Source organism: Odontesthes bonariensis, chromosome 17 (genome assembly GCF_027942865.1).
Source record: "Odontesthes bonariensis isolate fOdoBon6 chromosome 17, fOdoBon6.hap1, whole genome shotgun sequence".
NCBI classification, from domain to species: Eukaryota; Metazoa; Chordata; class Actinopteri; order Atheriniformes; family Atherinopsidae; genus Odontesthes; species Odontesthes bonariensis.
Genome location: NC_134522.1, coordinates 20433300 through 20453013, shown reverse-complemented (window position 1 = coordinate 20453013; position 19714 = coordinate 20433300). Strand labels below are relative to the sequence as shown.

Here is a 19714-nt window from a genome sequence, read left to right as displayed (position 1 = left end):
CTCTCAGTTAAACACACTGTATTTTTGACTCATTGATGAGTCATTTTGATGTGTCAGAAACAGAGTGAGAGCTCAACACATGCATACGAGCTTCACAAAGCACAAATTGTATCTGAATCTGGAACCATCAAATCTAAATAATAAAGGCATTGCATGGTTTGGGTATATTTATCAAATCTTATCTCAAAGATTTGTAAGCTCTTTTTTATGAACACAGAGCTTTCGTCTTTCTTTTCCTCTATTCTCTGCCCAATGACTAATGGTCCTGCTTTAAATAAACCTGAAATCAGACCTCAGGTCAATGCACACTGACACCAATCTGTAATCAAGATCCAATTTCCTTCCACTGAGATAACCTTAACACCACTCCAATCCGCAACCCCACCCAAAGGCAATAAAGGTACGTTTAGCAGACAGATTTGTGTGTGCACACCAAACCATGTCAGAGACACTTCACACTGCACATCAGAGGCCAACGCACAGGTCATGAGCTCTTTTATTGTCTCTATATAAGAGAAGAGAAAATTACAGCAGACAGCAACTGACGGCAGAGGTCAAGCTTTGACTCAATAAGGCTGAATCAAAGCAATTGAATTATATGTTTTTGAAACTGTGTTGTTGTTGTTTTTTGTCACAAAAAAAGCTACATTATTCATTCATTTGCAGATATATCGATAGGCAATGTTTTTCCTCTCAAACACATTTTATGGCACTGTACTGTATAACTTCATATCTTTTCCATTTAAAATTCCATTTCCAAATGAATTTCTTAGGAACCTTGTGGCTTCTAGGGGATCCAATTCGTTTTTATGAATGATAACTGATTAGGTGTGAATCATTCTGCGATTCTCTTTCTGATTTGGGTTGTTACAGCATCACATTCTGCAGTTTATCATATTTCCCCTGCATACAAAATGTGAACTGCAGTTATTACAATCAAGCTCTTCACTCATGCTGCTCTTCATTTTACCTATTTGAAGATGATGTTCTCTTCTATTGATTTGGGCACGTAATAACTTAAAATGAAAGTTTGGAGACAGGGTATCCTATATTTTATCCTCAGGCACCAGAGACAACAAAGCACCTCCACAAACAAACAAAAAAAGTCTGTATTTATAATTTTACTGTTCTTGTGAAAATAATTTTGTATCTATTACTAAAAGATTTTGATTTTAGGGTTATAAAACTGCTTTTTATTTATTCATGAGGATGCTCTGAATGGTGCAGATGAAATCCAAGGGTGTCACTGCTGTGTAGTTACTCCCTAATTCCGCGCGGGGGCAGCAGCACATTTCTAAGGTCGGAAGTGAACACACTACGCGACCGGAAGTTTAAAGTGCAACGTACCAGCAGTGTTGTGAAGTAGCTTTTGAGCTATATATTTTAGCGTTGCTTTCTTTAATTTGTCTTACCAGCTAAAGGAACAATGTCTGAAAGAAAAGTATTGAATGTAAGTAAATGAACGCCAACAATGGCCTCCAATTTAATCTAATTTAAAAGAGGTTGACAGATTGTTAAGATACGAAGCTAAACGCAAGTTGCTGTTAGCTGTGATGCTAACTGGTGTGTTGTAACGTTTAGCAGCTTTTAAGTAGATGAGCTAAAAACTAACTAAGTAGTTAATTTGCATCCTAACTTATTTACCAGCTGTATTTCAAGGGAAATGTCTTTATTCACAAGTCAATGCATTATTCCTTGGTGTGTTTACTTGGGGCACTCAACAGCTAACTTTGCTTCCCACAGAAATACTACCCTCCAGATTTCGATCCATCCAAAATCCCCAAGCTTAAACTCCCCAAAGATCGTCAGTATGTGGTTAGATTGATGGCTCCATTCAACATGAGGTATGTCTGTCTCATCTATCTGTGCAAGTGAATGTTGTTTGATTATGTGGGTAAATTATGCTTCTCCGGTTTAACAGGGCTGTCAGTCCCCAACCTAATTCTCAGCACATTTTCATGAAATTCTTAGATATTCATATGTGGAAACAGCTGAAAGTAATTTAACTGAGATCATGATTCAAGTATTATATTAAAAGCCGACTGCAGTATAGCACCAGATGTCTGTTTGAAGGGTAAACTAATGACACAAACATACACAGAGACACAAAACACTTGAAGGCTGTTTACACGTACAACTGCCACGCTGATGTATTCTGCAGGTCTGGTTAAATCCAGTTGGTTACAGTTAGAAACCTTACAGTTAAACATCACTGAATCTTACACAAAACCTTTTCAAAATGGGAAGATTTATTTCCTGCATATGTATAATCTGTTAAAGTGTTCATTGGTTCATGGTTTTATTAATGATTTTTAACTTCTTGGTGAGTTGTGAGAATACATAACCTCTTTCTTTATGTACAGGTGTAAAACATGTGGTGAGTACATCTACAAGGGCAAAAAGTTCAATGCACGTAAAGAGACTGTTCAGAACGAGCTCTACATGGGACTGCCAATCTTCCGTTTCTACATCAAATGTACTCGATGTCTTGCTGAGATCACATTTAAGGTGAGAGTTAATGCTCTGATTATTTGCTCTCTTTATTATTATCTTATCAAATTTTTGTCATAAGCTCCAACTATGTTGCAATGTGAAAAAGATCAATTCCTCACGCTCTAGTATTTCTTGTTGAGATTATAGACTGACCCAGAGAACACGGACTATGCCATGGAGCACGGTGCAACAAGAAACTTCCAGGCAGAGAAACTCCTTGAGGAAGAGGAGAAGAGAGTGCAGTTGGAGAGAGAAGAAGAGGAACTAAACAACCCGATGAAGGTCTGTGTTTTAAAAGCTAATTACTCTTCTTACTTAGATTGGCAGTAGAAGAATATAAATAATGGTTCCCCATTATCCTCCACCAGGTGTTGGAGAATCGCACAAAGGATTCCAAGATGGAGATGGAGGTTCTGGAGAATCTCCAGGAACTGAAGGAGCTGAACCAAAGGCAGGCTAAAGTGGACTTTGAGGGAATGATTGAACAATACCGAGAGCTGGAGAAGAGAGAGAAGGAAAGGATAAAAGAAGAGGATGAGCGTGAGACAAAGTGAGTGAGCAAGAGTCCCGGAAAAATAATGGCAAAGTGTAAAACTGTACTGACTCAAGTCTGCTGCATGTATAAGTAAAAATCTGTCATTTGATCAGTTCAGCACTTATTTTAAAACAGCATCTAGCCTTTAGTGTTATATCTATATAGATGTTAACACCAAGTTAAAATGTTATTTTTCAGAGAGATGTTGGAGCGTGCTCTGGTGAAAAGACTCAGAGACTCTGACTCAGATTCAGAAAAGGAGGAAGAGTGCAGCAGCAGCCAGTCGAAGATGTCCAAGACAGACAAACCAACAGATATCCTCACCACTGACAAACCAGCTGAGGCACAGGTTTGCTTAGATTTTTGAAACAAGTGCATATATATTATAAGAAGCTCTGTAGAAATGCTTGTGCAAATGAGAAAAACCCTTAAAGTTAAAATGCACATCTGCAAGTGTAGACCATTTACTATTATTATACACCGCGGTTGTTTCATTCTGTCTTTCCGCAGGGAGCCTCATCTGGAGGAGTGAAGAGGACCAAGGTGGAGAGCTGGGAGAGGAGTGTCGGGACACTGGGGGTCAGAGGGACGCTTGGCTCCCTGGTGGTGCGTAAGAGATCAGCAGTGGCTGTCAACAAAAGCGCTCCAGAAGAGGCGACTGCTGGTCCCACCTCACAGACTGGTAACACATCAGCATTTAATCAGGAAGTCAATCAATGGCAATTGATTGCCAATTTCCTCAATCAAAAGTTTTCTTTGATTTGGAAGGCCCAGTCAACATGAATTTTTTTCAGATTTAAAGACCTCAACGAGTGATGCCTCTAAACCCAGCGCCACACAAAATGGGTCATCATCTCTGAGCCTGCTGGGGGCATATTCAGACAGTGACAGCGATGACAGCGAATGATGGCGGCCCAAAGTGAAACACAACTGTAGAAATGTTACAGATGGGAACACGGTTGCCTGGACCTTTTTGCATGGCTGCGCAGAAATTGAAAACTGGTCATGAGAATTTAATGGTGAAATAATTGTAAAGTTTGATTTTCACATTTAAAAAGCAAATTTACCTTGTAAATTCAGCTGCATATTTTAGTGTTTATTAAAGTGTGTTGAACTCTTTATCCATCCAGTTGTGCAGCTCGTTTGAATTTTTTTTTCCCGACATATATGTCAACATTCACACCTTAAATGTAAATTCAGTGATTTATCTGCCCCTCCAAAGGATTATACATATCTCGGAAATTAAAAAGGTGGAATATGTGAAAATAACGACGTTGAAAGTGTGATATTTCATTTTATGAAATCAATTTTTTGTTTGGATATTTGATTTATATTGATATTTTCATTTTTTTTTTTTTTAAATTTAGTTAACTATCTAAAAAAGCCAATTTAACAGTTTAATATGTGTAGAAGCCATAAGCAAGTTCAGAAGTGGGTATGATTATGATAGTGAGGAAACATGTGGACGGAGAAGAATCATCTGTAGTCAGACGAGAAGAAACTGAGCTTTAATGTCGACCCACTAAAAAAATACCTCAGCACTCCCCTTTAAGCCAGTCGCCTGTGATGGTGAGTGTTGTGTCGGGAGCAGACAGCTGCTTCACGGGTCACTTCAGCTTACGACTAGCTTGGCCCAAAGGCTACTTTTCTAGACGTTTTTCTTTATTTTTTTTCCGGATAGCGTTAAAGATAAACACCGGATGATAACTAACTAGACAAACATAAATGCAACGGGGAACCGTAAATGCAAAGAAAGAGGGTGAGCTAAAGAGACTTACGTTAGCCGTAGCTTAGCTTAAACGTATTTATTGAATGGGGGTCGTCAGTTGCACGAATAACTTTCTAAACTGATAGCATTAAAAAAAATTAAACAGGATAAGAGGTTCAGGGTCAATTATTTAGTTTGAAGCTGATAGCTGGGGAGGAATCGTTGCCTTTATCCCACCGTTACGAAGAAGTAACATATTCAAACCTCTCAAATTACCACCGATGCTAAGTAGCTACTGCTCAGTTAGCCGGCTAACGTTAACTGATTTTAAGTTACAACAACCGCCTCTCTGCTTTATCGTGGAGAAAAGATTATGGTGGTGATGAGGATGGATTTTCTTGTTGATTTTACTGGATTGTTGAGCACAGTTGACAAAGATTGGATGATACACCTTGACCTGTTCCTTTTTCTTTCTTTTTTTTTATGTGAAAAGTGTTAATATTTGTACCATAAATGTTTGGTATCTAGCGGCAGCACAAGATTAGATGTTCTTAATCCTATAATTATGAATTTGTGTCTTTAAACCACCACAAACAGCCTAAATTGAGCTAAGTAAACACTATTGACTTTCTTTCCATCCATTTTCTGTCGGTTGTCCTGGTCGTGGTTAAAGGGGCAGTGGTTTTTAGACAGAGATGCCCAGGCCTCTCTCCATCCGTCTCACTTTGGCCACCTTCCAAAGCACTGCTGAGGGACACTTGGAGCACTTAAGCCAGCCAGAAGTCATAAACTTCTCAGCAAGTCTTGGGTTTACCCCAGCATCTCCTACAAGAACAAGCGGCTCACCTGGAAGGTGCACAGAAGCCACCCCGAACATATACCTGGACCACCTCAGCTGGCTCCTTTCCCTGCAGGGCAGCAACATCTCACTCTGTGCTCTCTCATAAATGACTGAGCGCCCCGTCTATCTCCAAGACTCATTTCAGGCACACTTTGGAAGAACGTCACTTCTGTCACAAATGTATTTATGTTTAATGTGTCCTTCAGCTAGGTTTGGAAGGCTGAGTGATAATCTCTCTTCCTCTCTGTAACACAAAACACTTGTGTAAACATTACCAAAGATATGGTATGGTGTGCTGCTCATCAATCTCCTCCTACGCCCCACCCCCACTGAACAAGACTCTACCATTTGCGGCGGTAACTGTAGTGGAGGGGCTTAAGTGCCTGTGTGATCTCAGGAACTAGTTACTTTGTCCCTGTCTCCTGAGGCAAATTAATCCCCGCTTACAAGACTTAAGTGCACTCTGGAAAAACCTCTGTTATGAGGTAGAGACTGAAAAACAAGGCTATCTTGCCATAGCTCTAGGTAGAATAGCAGGGCCAACCCTGAAGCCAGGCCTGCGGTAGGGCATTCATAAATAGTTTATTTTACTGCCAAAATTGTGATAACTCTCTTTTTTTTTTTTTCACTGAACATTTCAGTATTATGCCCTCCTAAACCTCCATACAATCTGTGTACACTTCATCCAGATCCATGGCAAAGTGGCTGAAGGACTACCTAAATTTTGGCAGCAGGCGCGATCCTCCACAGCCCCCGAGGCCAGATTACACCGAAAGTGCGATTTTGAGGGCCTACAGAGCTCAGAAGGAGCTGGACTTCGAGGATCCCTACCAACACTCTGATAAGGAGCACCAGAATGGTGGTTTCAGCTCCTGTAGCGCGACAGTGAGCCTTCCCTCTTTCCCTGCATTTGGTTCAGCGCTGCCTAATGGCGTGGAGGTATGACATGCGGGTGTTTACATTCATGCATGTGCTTTGTCTGTTTTTGTTCCATATATCCCAAATACCATATCTCACCACATAATGTATTTATTTATTTTTTTTTTGGAGAGTGGAAACTTGAGTTTTCACTGAGCCATTTTCATGTGTTTATGTTCCAGAGGAAATATGCAATTTCTTTTTGGCATTGAAATTGTTTTATTCGCATGTGCTATGTTCAGGTGAAAGCCGTGTCTCCAAAACACAGACTAATTAAAGTGGACTCTCAGGAGTTTGGGCGCTGTAAAATTCCCTTGAGTCCTGTGACTGTTCAAGAAGAGCCTGTAAGCATTGTTACTCTTTTCCGGCTTCATTTTCTCCTTCACTTTCTCTGTTGACTCTTTCCCCTTCTCATGCATTCACCTGTATTTCAGTTTTTCGCTCGCCCTCATGACCACTGTTGTGGCTCGAGCTCATTTTCTCAACTCAAATATGTCCCATGTGTTATCGCATTTATTTTGTACGATGCCTTTTGTTTGCTTCCCAACCAAGGTGATTCCCTCTGCCCCGGCAGCAACAGATGCGGACACAGACTACTCTGATCCATTTGATGCACGTCCAGACCCAAGAACCAGACCAAACCGGGAGCCCAAATCCGCACCAACAGACTGCTGCAGCTACATGGAGCCATTCGAGGCACAGCGGATTATTTCAGGTTTACTAAGAGAGATTTGTCTTTTAGAAGTCGGCCTGGATCAAAATAAAGCATATTGCTTTCTATAAAAGCCTAGACAGCGGCATAATATCTACTGAAGTGAAAAGTTACCTCAACCATATTTTCACATGCTGTATATTGAGTATGGTAACCAGGCTAAAAATCAGTTTGGCATTTCATTCATTACATATTTTCAAATTTTATGACAAGTTGCAGAAGAACAGTGTGAGTTGTTGAAATGAGGCTCAAATTTGACGTTGAGGTGATTGTGTCAGATGTTGTAAAAACAAACATTTGTCTGAGAACATGCTGATCTGATGTAAAGAGGGCTTTTTTTTTTCTTTTTTTCTTTTTTAACACAAACTTGATCAAAAGATCTTGAATACCTCCTGCTACCAATAGTGCACAGATTTAATTTGGCCTGAATTTACGGTTGCATGTTTTGATTCAAATTTAACCGAACCATACTATTGTAGTGCCTGTCACTTCGACTCGGCAGCTATTTATTCATCATTCACTGTGCAGAATTGCAACACAGCGTAATGACCAGCAGATCTGGGAGTGGAGATGGCAGCCAGTTATATGATAACCCTTATGAGGAGAGGAGCCGTCACCACCATCGAGCTGCTCCACCAGCACAGCAGCAAACTCTAAAGGCTGAGGGTGGACTGGGCCAGATAGACAGCAGGGAAAGCAAGCTGCCTCAGGACGATGAGCGGCCGGCTGATGAATACGACCAACCCTGGGAGTGGAAGAAGGACAACATCTCTAAAGCTCTAGCAGGTAAACTGGTTCGATGCTATGACAGTTCCATGATAAATCCTCCTTAAACTCAGGTATTTGAAGCAAACCTGTTCTTTTCTCTCTGTCTGGTTATAGTTCAGTTTGAAGGGGCAGAAAGGGAGCGCTCACGAGCTCAAACGGAACAGACCAGACTTGCCAAGACGGGCACTACATCCACATCGGACAGAACTACACTCCGTCTTGTTGGCGACACTCCTCCTCTCCTGGGGGAGAGAGTGGATCCGTTTCTGCCTCTGGAGAAGCAAGTGTAAGTCTGACATCTGCAATGTTAAGAGATAGCGAGAGTGTTTCAAATGGTTTTTCCATTTTTCCATCTTTGTTTTCGTGTTGCTGGCTCATCTGAAAGTAATATATCTCGCAAAAAATTAAGCTTTTTTCTTTTAGTCCAAAGTCAAATACGTTTGTAGTGTTCTGAAGTTTTGATTTTTATTATTATTTTTTTTAAGGTTCCGATCATTTTTGCTACCTTTTAAGTTTCAGCAAGGACAGATTTGAGTAACCATAGAAGTAATCTTCTTCTATATTTCTATCTTAGTACAGTGCTTGTTTTATTTAGATTGTTTTGAGTATTTGTCTCATTATAAAAACTCTCTTGTTTGTATAGTTGATATTAAAGGGGAACTCCGGGGCATTTGAAGCGCGTTTCCATTGCTAGAGGTTGTCAAATACTGACAGTAGGACACAGAGAGGTGCAAATCTGCGCTCCCTGTGTGGAGTTTGCGCAGCCTGTCATGCGAGGCTAATACGTGGTGGCTAAGGGGCAACTGCTAACCCTTCCACGTAAAACAACAACTTGCACACTGCAGAAACGTCACACCACTTTATAAACCATCCGACAATAAAGTCACAAGCCTTACCATCAAAACCATATGCATGGTTCTCACATTACTGGCATGGGGACGTTACAAAATAACTTTATAAACAGCATGTCACTCCACCGGTTAGTTGTAGGCTCGTGCATGTGAAAGCCCAGAAGAGTCGATGGACGATAATCACATATACAAAACAATTATCTTCTCTAGAAAAACTGCGTTCAAGTTTCTACCACAGAAAATGTTTGGGGAGGTTGTTTTTTAGAGGTTACCTCGAATCTTTGGGGAGGGGCTTTCAGTGCGAAACATTTCTGATCGGTCAAGTATTCCCAGTGCTCGATTTCTGCCTTTTTGTCTCAGTCATCTCACATTTGACTTTATGTCATGCCACAGGAGTAATTGTTACTGTTCATAAGCAACATTCCAACTTAACCATTCATGCAGCTTCAGTTTCCTGTGAGGAGGCGGGTGTTGGTGGAGCGAGCTCAGGGAAGAGTGATGCAGGCTTAATGTATCTATCTGCTCTGTGCCTTAGACCTCAGCGGGAGTGCAGAAAGATGCAGCCATAGCCTCAAACAGCAGAGGAAACCTAGTTAAATCAAAATAAATCTGTCTTTTTGTTGTCGTGTTTCCTCCTGGGTGCCTGCAGGTGGTACCATGGAGCCCTGAGCCGCTCAGAGGCTGAGTCTCTGCTGACTCTGTGCAAGGAGAATTCCTACCTGGTGAGGAACAGCCAGACCTGCCGGAACGACTACTCGCTGTCCCTCAGGTACACACCTCCTGCTTAAACTTTGATACACCCCCGCCGTTGTCTAATTTGAAGTAGCATTGGAATTTGCCTCAGGGGAATTGTTTAAAAGATGACATGATACATTTTTTCCTTCATTTGAGTGCTGTTCCAGTCTGTGGGCGTTGAGACGATGTAGTCAGGTTTGAGCGTTGAAGCAGCTTTTAATCTTTCACACTTTCCTGTCTGTTCCCTCCACTCACTTAAGTTCATGGTGCCGTTTCCCACCTAACCCCCTTTTTTTTTTTCCTCTGAGTGTTCTTCAAGTCTTTATGACAACCTTCATGAAAGCAGCTGTTTCTAAATGGGTTGCGCTCCTGCTGGTAACTGCTCTGAATCTCACAGCTGTACAAAAAAATAATTTTCATATTTTGGCTACATTCAATGGACGTACTGTTGTGATTCCACTCTGGGCAAAATTAACCTTGCAAATGAATTCATGTGTAAACCAAAGCCACCGGGGGCAGAGGAACATAGAATTTGGTCTTCTTTGTTCCCAGAAGTATTCGCGCTGCCTTGTGTTTTCCAGAAACATAAATTTCACACGCTTCTTCCGGGACGGGGATAGATGAATTTACTTGAAACGTCGTTGAGTTTCTCATGTCGCACTGTGTTGTTTGTAAATGTCCCACTGACTCACCTGTCCCATCTCTCTCTGTCAGGAGCTGCAATGGCTTCATGCACATGAAGTTCACCCAGTTGGCAGACGGGCGTTTCGTGCTTGGGGAGAACAGTCCTCCCTTCGCCACCATCCCCGAGGTCATCCATAACTATACCACCCACAAGCTGCCGATCAGAGGAGCAGAGCACATGTCCCTGCTGTATCCTGTCATAGTGCAGACCCTCTGACACTGATGCACACTTACTGTTTCTCCTGGTGCTACTGACAACAATATATACTCAACATTTACGTATTTCTGCCCTTATCCCACATGCTTTTTTCACTGCCATTCCGCTGTGCTACATGCACTGCTTTAATGAGATTGGGCTGTTTGGTGCCACTTTTCCTCTTTACCACAATCCCAGGAGCTACACTGGCAGCTTAACAAGAGAGCTCGGTGCCTCATGAACCTGTGAAACGGTATCGTCACTGAAAGCCCCGCGTTGCTTTATGACACGGACTCCCGAGAATCAGCGACCCTTGTTAATGATATTGTTAGCTAAGTACATGTAGGTAAAAGAACAACCAAATACAGTCTTGATGCGTTTTGAGACAGTTTCAGATTTATATTTTACTGTATGGAGATTTGTTTCCTTTCCTTTTCTTTCTTCTTTTTTTCTTCCACGGTCATGCAGAGTTGAACACGAGATGAACTGTAAGGCCAAGACACTGAAAAGACCATTAGGGGATCTTTGAGGAAGTTTTGGCTCGTGCCAATAATTCATGTCGATTGCCCCCCTGGTCATGTTTTTCATGTAAAGTTTCTTAAATGTCAAACAAAGTGGTGGAGGTTGGGTATGAGGATTTATACTAGATGTACTGTAGGTGTTTGTATATGCAGTTGAAAGCTGTAGCTACAAACGCTGTTATTTCCCTTTAAGTATTTGTTACTACACGAACCAAACACTACATAATTAACCCTGGCCATCTTGGCTAAGGGGTATCTGTGTGTGTGTGTGTCTCAGAGGCCTGTGAATGTGTGCCCTTCAGTGTTCTCGGTTTGTCATGTTAAGGCGTGAACAAACTGTCAGACAAACATGACTTGTTAACTTTATAACGGACTCCTGCAGTGCTTGTTTATAGAATAATAATAATCACAGTATTATACTTAAAGCTTGTGGCTTTGTGATCCTGATTATTAAAGAAGCTTTGGTAGTTTATTTACTGTGCTGTTTTATAAGATTTCAAATGTCGGCTCAAAATAAAGGTGTTGTCTGTTTTCAAATTCTTTGTGTGTTTGTATTTTTTCTTGTTCTTTAACACGCTCTGCGTTCAGTTTTGTAACAACACGAAGGCAGTAATGGTTACTTCAGTCACAAGACCTGAGGTAGTTATGGTATCATCGGTAGACCAAGTCAGGCTCATCCAGGCTAAATACTGAAAAACAGCTATTTAATGACTACCTACCATGTTCCACAGAAACAAAAATATTTTTCCTTTTGCAAATATGTGGCTCTTATGACATTTGAATTAATTTCAGATGGATTTCAGCATTAAAACGCAGCAGCAGGAGTTTATTTATCAATGTTTGTCGATCATTATACCTGCAGTGATGAGTTTTATCTTGTGTTGAGTATTTATTATTGCCGATGATGATGCCTTTATCTCAAAAATAGAAGAATAAATCAGTAAAGATGGAGAGTTTATTCTGCCCCCTTTTCTACAAATCTTGTGGTTTTCAGGATTCTAAATTTTTGTAGGATCGTCATCCCAGTTCAGGAAAGGAGATTTAGAAAGTGTGGATGTTTGTTTTATCATTTTATGTCATTTGCTCCTCGTAGTAAATGTGCCCCAACAGCGGGATTGGAGAGTGGGATCCTCCCTCTCCATTGATTTAGACAATCTTTGGTGTACTGTTACTTGATACCATAGCAACCAACAGGTGTCGGTGTCACCACAAGGGAAGAACAACTACAGGTGCCGATGTTGGGTCTTAAACTGGATGGGGATGCACAATAACACTGTCTCTGTTGGGTGTTGGTCAGGCCGCAGAAGGCAGGACTTTCTCTCTTCTCTTTATTGAATGATTGCGGTACTTTGACACGGAGAAGAACCTGTGGTAGGACTGTTTTTGGATATAGTTGTATGTGTGTGGTTTTTCTTCCAGAGCTGACACAAGAGCTGAAAGGTATAACAGCCCTTAAATCTGCTTGTGGGGAATAGGTATGAAGCTCAGTCTCAGACAGTCCACGTGCAACTGAACTGAAAGTTAAATTATAACAATAATAATAATAAAAAAAAATACATGTATTGCAAATTGAGGTTAATGTGTTGGAATCAGTTGTTTGTTTTTTTCTGCTCAGAACTAATTAAGTCTGACTCGATTTGAGCAACGGAGCATACCCTCCTGAAGTGGTTGTCCTCATATTTGTCAAAAAGGACTTTTTAGTGATTAAAACAGGTTGAGTTTCCTTGTTTCCTTTTGTTCCATTATTCTTTAAACTTTTCCCATTTTGTTCACTTCCTTGACTGCAGAGAATGCAATGGACTTGACGCGTAAAAGGACGAGGATACAGTATTGTTTTTCCTTAATGATGAGTGGTTGGTTTAATAAACAAAAAAGGGTAACATAAACTTGTAAATGTAAACTTGTAAATAACAAACAAAAGTAGAGTTCAGTTCCATGCAATGAGGGTTGGCTTGGCTTGATGCAACAGGCCACGTTCAGGCTGGCACAGTCGCGCGCACAGGCTCGTCCACCTTCACGGTCAATGACTGTTTCGCCTTGCACCCCTGCAGCCCCTGGGCCGCGTCACCACACCATCTTAAGTACCACTCTTGCTGCCACCTACAGGGAATAATTATGACACCACACTAACAACAAGGTGCAATTAGTGTCCAGCTTGAAACGAAGTTTGGTCCAAATTCAAATATAAAATCTTAATCTAAATCTTAACAAACATTTTAGGGAGCTCTAATATGAAAACAATAAAGCAAAAGAATGGCTCTTACAGTTTGTGTAAACAATATAATGTCTGATGTTTCTACTTTAAAGTATGGTGTCCCTCAAGGATCAATTCTTGGTCCCATTTTGTTTTTGCTGTACATCAGCCCTCCTGGCAAAGTCATTATTCATTTAAAAAATGTCTCCTATCATTTTTATGCAGATGACATTCAATTGTATTTTTCTTTTAAGGAGTCAAAGTTGCACAAACTGTCTGAACTATTGGATTGTCTCTCAAGCATAAATAACTGGCTCACTGAAAACTGCCTCCAGTTAAATAGTAAAAAGACTGAGACTCTGATCATTGCTCCAGAGCAAAAAAATCCCCTGGTCCTGAATCACCTCGGTTCTCTGGGCTCGTCCGTTCAGTCGAGCATCAGGAATCTTGGTGTCTGGTTTGGTCAGTCTTTGTCTCTTGACTGCCATTCTAGACACTTAGTAAAAAACTGCTTTTATCATTTAAGAAATATTGCAAAGTTAAGGCCAATCTTGTTGTTCACGCTTTTGTAGCGTTATTGGTTATCAAATATTAGGATTTATCTTAAACCTCGAATTTAGGGCACCACCTACCTATATTTTAACTTTACGTTACAGTCAGGTAGGAAACTGTTAAAATCTTACGATCCTGGTATGTTAAATTAATAATCAGTTAATAATCAATTAATAATCAATTAATAATCAGTCTCATATCTCGCTACTTTCGTGAAGTTCTCGTTTGGTTGGACAGACATTACGTAAAGAAAGCATACGACACAATCTGTGATTATAACATATATATAGATATATGAACTATTTATTAAAATGATATGACCAAAACATGAACCTTTAAAACAAACAGGAGATGCATTGAATATGGGTGATTATATAAAACACTTAGTGAATGGAAAATAAAATATGGGGAATGGGGAGATACTGGATGTATTCAAATAGTTGAGGTTGGCTGACTATTTGACGCTAAATACTGACATTTCGGATTAATGTATCATTCTGTGAAAGCCTCGAGACATCCATCAAACCCACTTTAAGGTGAAAACGGGTCGGTCTTACTGTGCTGAAGTTCTGCTTAGTCAGCTCGGAACACGGCAGCGGCCACGCGGGGTCCGAGGGGATTTCTCTTCCGCTCTCTGGGCCTTCCTGGTTGCGGTGGCTGACTTTAGCGGACTTCTCAGTTGCTTCTTTTCACCGGGAAACGGGAACGATGGTGCCGAGGGCTGTGGTTAGATGATCGAATCTTCTGAGTGTCAGTGGGTCCGTTGCTTCTCTGATGAAGTGAACTTAAGTTCACAGAAGATTAATAAAAGGTTGCTTGGAGTTGGCTTTCTGGGTAGGAAAACTTCATTCTGTTCTTATCTTTGTTCGGGTCTTTCTTTCTCGTCTCACTGGAGGGTTTCCTCCGGTCATCCTCATGGCCTTCCGCTCTCTCCTGAGATTATGGGAAAACTCCCAAACTCTGGTGAGCTCTTCTCTTCTGCTCAAACCATCTCCAAAACTCTCTGAGCAGCTGTTCTCTGCTCAAATCTCCTTCTGAAACTCTGGGTTGGAACTCTTCTGGAACAAGTGGCATGAAGCCAGAAACAAGACGCCTGAAGCGAGAGCCAGAAAACGAGAGCGAGAGCGAGCAGTGTTTTTCGCGGGCTCCGGGTTTTGACTCTCGGAGGCGGGGCGTGACGTAAGCTTACACTACTCTTTCAGCCAATGATATGCCTGAACTGTGTAAGATGATCTGTTTTGCGTGGGGATTTCTGGATGAGAAACTCTGTCTCATAGAACATTTGTCTCGGTGATTCTGAAAACACTACATCTTGTTAAGATATGCAGATTAAAGATATAACATAGACTTGCAATATAAAGACATCAAAATAACACACAACGTAATTGATGATTATGACTTTCAAAATTCAGATGAATATCTATGAAATCGTGACATATGAATAGTGAACCACACAATGTTAATTTTCTGTGTTAACAATGGGGATACCAAACAAATACCAAATAGATACCGAAGGGACATCGTTAGAAGTTAATAGTTGCATATATCTTGTCCATTTTACTGAGTCCTCTGGGATTTAAATGTTCAACTAATCAACACTGCAGACCACTAGGGGGCAATGTGGTTCCATCAGGCAGGTTGGGCATTTTCAACCAAAATCAGTTCTTTGTCAATATTTAAGCCAGAATCGTACAAATTGTCTCTATATGCGTCTTGTGATCAAGCTGGAAACCTGAAAGAAATTGTATACGGTTATCAAACACATTTGATATAGTTTTAAGATTCGACTAAAAGTGAGTCTAAGTGAAGTCTTCTCAGTTCGTATGTAGCCATCTGGTCTCTTTCTCTGGGGGAAGAGGGTGTTAATATGTCAATTCGATTCATGGTGAAGATAAGATAGTGAGGTCTCCAACATCTCCAACAGAAAGGTCCTTTGTTCATTCGAGTTTTCCAGTTTTTATGGCAAGTGTCTGTTGCTTATTTTTCACTCCCAAAAGCTCTTAAGAGGGTAGAAGGTTAACGTAAATTAGGCAGTTTCTGTCTCTTTTTCCTTTGTGGAAAGAAAATGAAGATCTGGTTTATATCCACATACGTAAACATCCCCCACAGGAATGTTGGTTTTGTCAAAGTTTGAAAACTCTTAATCCACACGGCACTGTGACTGCTACACTTTTATCTCTTCACGTTTAGATTATTGCAACTCTCTTTTTATTTGTCTTAACAAATCTGTTTTAAATCGTCTTCAAATAGTCCAAAATGCAGCAGCTCGACTTTTAACAGGATCAAGCAGACAGACTCATATTACGCCAATTTTATCTTCCTTGCATTGGCTGCCGATCAAATTTCGTATAGATTTTAAAATTTTGGTGTTGACTTTTAGAGCCCTGCACGGGCAGACCCCCAGCTATGTCTCTGATCTGCTGTGTCCCTACAGCTCCAGCTGCTCCCATCGGTCCTCAGGCCAGAACCTCCTCATGGTCCCAAGGACTTCCTTGTGTCTTTCCAGGCTTTTGCTCCAAAAGTATGGAACAAGCTGCCTGTGTCCCTTCGTGAGGCGGAGTCTGTGGATTCTTTTAAAAAGCAGCTGAAGACATTCTTTTTTAGACAGGCTTTTAGTTGATTGACTCGATGTCACTTTTATTTTGTATCCATATCTTGGTGATTTTGTTTTACTGTGTAAAGCACTTTGTGATTTTTATCTGTGAAGGGTGCTATATAAATAAAAGTTCTTCTTCTTCTTCTTCTTCTTCTTCTTCTTCATACAAAACTGCTATTTTATCTCTGTCAATCTCAGGTGTAGAGCCGATAGCCAGCTTTAACATGTAAACAATGTTTTATCGTCAGACAACTATCGTGTATCATTTTTTCACATCAGAAACCACACAATCAACAACTGCAGTAGTTTAGGTAGGCTGCCGTGTTTGTGAAACTTCATGCTGTTGTAACTTTGGTTGTGAAATGTGAAAATGTGTTCTTCTGTCGGTTCAGATCGTTTCCATGGCAACTCGGATGCAACAGCTCGCTCAGCCCAAACCCGACAAACTCCGATATCCAGACCGGTAAGGCCTGACTGAGACCACCGTCTGCTCATTTTCGTCTTTTTGCCTCCCGTCTCTGAACGAGCCCCTCTTCTGTTTTCCAGGCGGTCTGTTTACTGGCTGGATAAGCTGCCACCAGAGAGGACCGCATCCATCACCAAAATAGGTACTGCACATTTCTTACTTTTCTTCTTAGTGCAGACCTGCTCTCTTCTTCTTCTCTGTTTTTTAACAGCCTCGTTGATTTTCCTTGTTTTTACTGCTGCCCACAGAGTTAACTCCTCGTTGGTTAGACTTGTGCAAAACTAAAAAGTTCTGCACTCAAGCCACGTAAATATATCACCTTGAAACGCTTGTGTGACCATTCCTGAGTTTTCTGATATTGTTTTGCCCTTTCTGCACTTCTGCACAACATCGATTAGTTCGAAATGATTCAGTTACCAAGCTGTTTCTTAATTCTTCATGTCAGACATTTCTACGCTTGTATCCCTTTGTGCCTAACAAAGTTTCTAATGCTGTATTATACAGTATTATCATTATAAAGCAAAAGCTAAAGAAAAAAAAATATCTCTTTGGATACCCTTTGGACTTTTGACTACTTCGTAGTGAGGCCTTGCTCTCTTCTTTTCTCTCCTATGATTTTCATCTTCTTCTGTAGTTACCCGTTAATTTCTATCTAGCACCTATGTAATCTCTGTCCACACCTCTATCTACCCCGTTTCACTTTATTCATCTTCCTCAGAGTTTCTCCCACATGGGAGGTGAGTGAGCGGGCTCTCAGGGCTGTGCCATCCAAACGCCTGTGTAGTCTGGCTCAACCACGGGCCCCTGTAGCTGGCTGGCGGCCAGACCATCTGTTGTTGGCCCCTGTGAGTAATGCACACAATTTCCTGAAAAACTGCTGTGAATGTAAAAGATTGCTTCCGCAGTCCGTGGCTAACTGTGTAAGAAAAGTGCAGCGGTCATACACTTAGAAAGTCTGAAGAGTGAGCGAGCTGATACTCATAAGACATAATGTTTAGTGACGCGTGCAACAAGCACACAACTGCCGTGTGTATTTTTAATATTCTAAGTAGGATCCGTGTGTTGTTTTTCCTCTGTAGTGTTTTAGAGTGGAAAGAAAGGGAAGTAGCACCATGCAAAGTGTGAGTTCTCGGATCATTTATGCCAAGGTCTCTGACCTCAGATAACTTGCTATGGCTTTTTTTTACATTCATCATTAGGAAAGACTAAGTGATATAAATTCTAAACCAAAATAGAAAAATAAAATAAAAGATACAGAGTCCCCTCGGTCAGAAGCCATGGACTCTGAGCAGCTGCCTGGCACTCAGGGGGATCCTTCAATCGAGTGTAAAGTGTTGTGCGATCGTAATTTCTTCACTTTGTAATGTAATTAAGAAATGGCAACTAACACAAACATCAGATCAATCCATCCAGACATTTAGGTTTAATTACCAAGAGCAGTGGAGGTTAAGTTGAGGTCTGAATGACCAAAAAAAACATCCCTCAGAAGTTTTAGAAAAATTGATCAGAAGGCAAATTTTAAAAACCCCATATGACTGCTAAAGACCTTTTGAGAAGGCTGGACTAAAGAGAACAAAGTCATGTGTGACCTCCAACTTTATGCCTGTTGTAAAGCAGATCATCTTCAAACCCCTGAATCAATCAGGGGAACAAAACTTTTAATTGCAGGTGTACAAATGTTTGTATGCCTCTGTAACTCAGATTGTGCTTTTCTGTGTTTGATGCAATCTTGTGACCTGACATATGAGTGTAGTTGAGCAGAGGAAGTCAGACAGCAGTCGCCTCTTCCCGGATTTGCCAGCTTGCCCAACCGAAGAGAGGCCAGGTTCAGGAGGGATCCAGCTGCAGACCTGCAGACAAACTTCTACCAACAACTCACTGGACCTCCAAAGCTTCCGCACACACAGAGCTACTTGCCAGTAAGTCATATGGTTATCCCATTCACATAATTACTTCCTGTTTTTAGGTTTCATTGTTTTACTCACAGCCAACATGTTTCCTTTTATCTTCCCAGCCCCAAAGCATGACCACCCCAAGTTTGAAGGAGGGCGTTCAGTGTGCTGGCCCGTTTCCAGAGCTGCCAGAAAATATGTAGCCACCCAAAATCTTCTTGACCTTTCCGGTCCCAAAGAGAGGAAAGCTCTGTTTGAAGGATACGACCCATACATGGTGAGCCGGGCAGCCCGCTCCGCCACCCCAACTCCTCGAATAAAAGAACTCTGTTTGCCTCTTCCTCGCAAATGTAGCTCAAAGTAGGAGGAATGATGCCAGCCATGTTGTGCCTGGAGAGATGTGGACTGTTTCAGTTTCCTTACCCACAGTGTCAATAAGATCAAGTTCATTTCCATTGAAATGTTTTGTTAAAGGCTTATTATTTGCTCTGCTACATGATTTGACACTTGAGCAAAACATTCCAGCATGATCCTAATTTTGTGTCCTTCTTTATCTTCTCCACTGGCTTACTTCTACTTTTGAATTCAGGAGATGGATGTAAAAGAAACATCTTGACAGGATAAAGAGGAGTGGGATGTCTGTTACACTGTGGCTAGTGTCCTGATGATTGTTTTCATAAATAATTGGCATTCCAGCATATTCATTTTAAAAGCAATAGGTGGGATCAAGCGTGCCATTATGGACAGCTTACAAACTGCTTCGTCACTGAAAACTTATTAGACCGTGAAATAAAGGAAACATTCTTAATTGTTTGGAGCCATTCTCCATCCTGTGTTACATTGCATCCTTCCCGTCTCGTTTTTTTCCCCCTCGTTATGGTTAACATGGGACACCAGTGAGTCAGCTCACGGCGAAATTGTAGCTCATCAACAGATTATTAAAATGAACCACCAAGAGAAACGGAAGTTAAATCGTGTGAACATATTATTGTATCTCTAAATCCAGATTAAGCTTTGGGCCATTTGTTTTGCTTTGGCCGTGAAACCTACTT

General features: G+C 41.0%; 3 protein-coding genes across 4 annotated transcripts; all 3 read left to right on the top strand.

Moving 5' to 3' along the window:
* Nucleotides 1-1318: 1318 nt before the first annotated feature.
* yju2 (YJU2 splicing factor homolog) lies at nucleotides 1319-4297 on the top strand. The gene is made up of 8 exons (XM_075447596.1): nucleotides 1319-1450; nucleotides 1744-1844; nucleotides 2364-2508; nucleotides 2641-2775; nucleotides 2862-3043; nucleotides 3227-3377; nucleotides 3539-3710; nucleotides 3823-4297. Exons 1-8 carry the CDS (start codon nucleotides 1427-1429, stop codon nucleotides 3933-3935), a joined length of 1023 nt encoding a protein of 340 aa, XP_075303711.1. The 5' UTR covers nucleotides 1319-1426; the 3' UTR covers nucleotides 3936-4297.
* Nucleotides 4298-4593: 296 nt separating this feature from the next.
* Nucleotides 4594-11481, top strand: LOC142366364 (SH2 domain-containing adapter protein F-like). Of its 2 annotated transcripts, XM_075448225.1 has the most exons (8): nucleotides 4594-4787; nucleotides 6267-6516; nucleotides 6738-6839; nucleotides 7048-7210; nucleotides 7736-7993; nucleotides 8090-8261; nucleotides 9476-9595; nucleotides 10276-11481. In XM_075448225.1, the coding sequence occupies exons 2-8, from the start codon at nucleotides 6271-6273 to the stop codon at nucleotides 10460-10462; spliced, it is 1248 nt and encodes a 415-aa protein (XP_075304340.1). In that variant the 5' UTR covers nucleotides 4594-4787; nucleotides 6267-6270; the 3' UTR covers nucleotides 10463-11481. The 2 variants fall into 2 exon arrangements, with proteins under 2 accessions (XP_075304340.1, XP_075304341.1); XM_075448226.1 differs by lacking the exon at nucleotides 6738-6839.
* A 720-nt stretch (nucleotides 11482-12201) lies between these two features.
* Nucleotides 12202-19620, top strand: LOC142366708 (sperm microtubule associated protein 2-like). Its single transcript, XM_075448664.1, has 6 exons — nucleotides 12202-12333; nucleotides 16697-16767; nucleotides 16851-16912; nucleotides 17491-17615; nucleotides 18524-18689; nucleotides 18785-19620. The coding sequence occupies exons 2-6, from the start codon at nucleotides 16706-16708 to the stop codon at nucleotides 19024-19026; spliced, it is 657 nt and encodes a 218-aa protein (XP_075304779.1). The 5' UTR covers nucleotides 12202-12333; nucleotides 16697-16705; the 3' UTR covers nucleotides 19027-19620.
* Nucleotides 19621-19714: the final 94 nt, after the last annotated feature.

Excerpts from the sequence above, each read along its gene's own strand:
- yju2 (XM_075447596.1), top strand. The coding sequence starts at position 1,427 with ATGTCTGAAAGAAAAGTATTGAAT. Across the intron at positions 1,845-2,363 it reads ATGGCTCCATTCAACATGAG|GTGTAAAACATGTGGTGAGT; the intron begins GTATGTCTGTCT and ends CTTTATGTACAG. Across the intron at positions 3,711-3,822 it reads TGGTCCCACCTCACAGACTG|ATTTAAAGACCTCAACGAGT; the intron begins GTAACACATCAG and ends AATTTTTTTCAG.
- LOC142366364 (XM_075448225.1), top strand. The coding sequence starts at position 6,271 with ATGGCAAAGTGGCTGAAGGACTACCTAAATTTTGGCAGCAGGCGCGAT. Across the intron at positions 6,517-6,737 it reads CGCTGCCTAATGGCGTGGAG|GTGAAAGCCGTGTCTCCAAA; the intron begins GTATGACATGCG and ends TGCTATGTTCAG. Across the intron at positions 8,262-9,475 it reads CTGCCTCTGGAGAAGCAAGT|GTGGTACCATGGAGCCCTGA; the intron begins GTAAGTCTGACA and ends GGGTGCCTGCAG.
- LOC142366708 (XM_075448664.1), top strand. The coding sequence starts at position 16,706 with ATGGCAACTCGGATGCAACAGCTCGCTCAGCCCAAACCCGACAAACTC. Across the intron at positions 16,913-17,490 it reads CGCATCCATCACCAAAATAG|TTTCTCCCACATGGGAGGTG; the intron begins GTACTGCACATT and ends TCTTCCTCAGAG. Across the intron at positions 17,616-18,523 it reads ACCATCTGTTGTTGGCCCCT|TTGAGCAGAGGAAGTCAGAC; the intron begins GTGAGTAATGCA and ends ATATGAGTGTAG.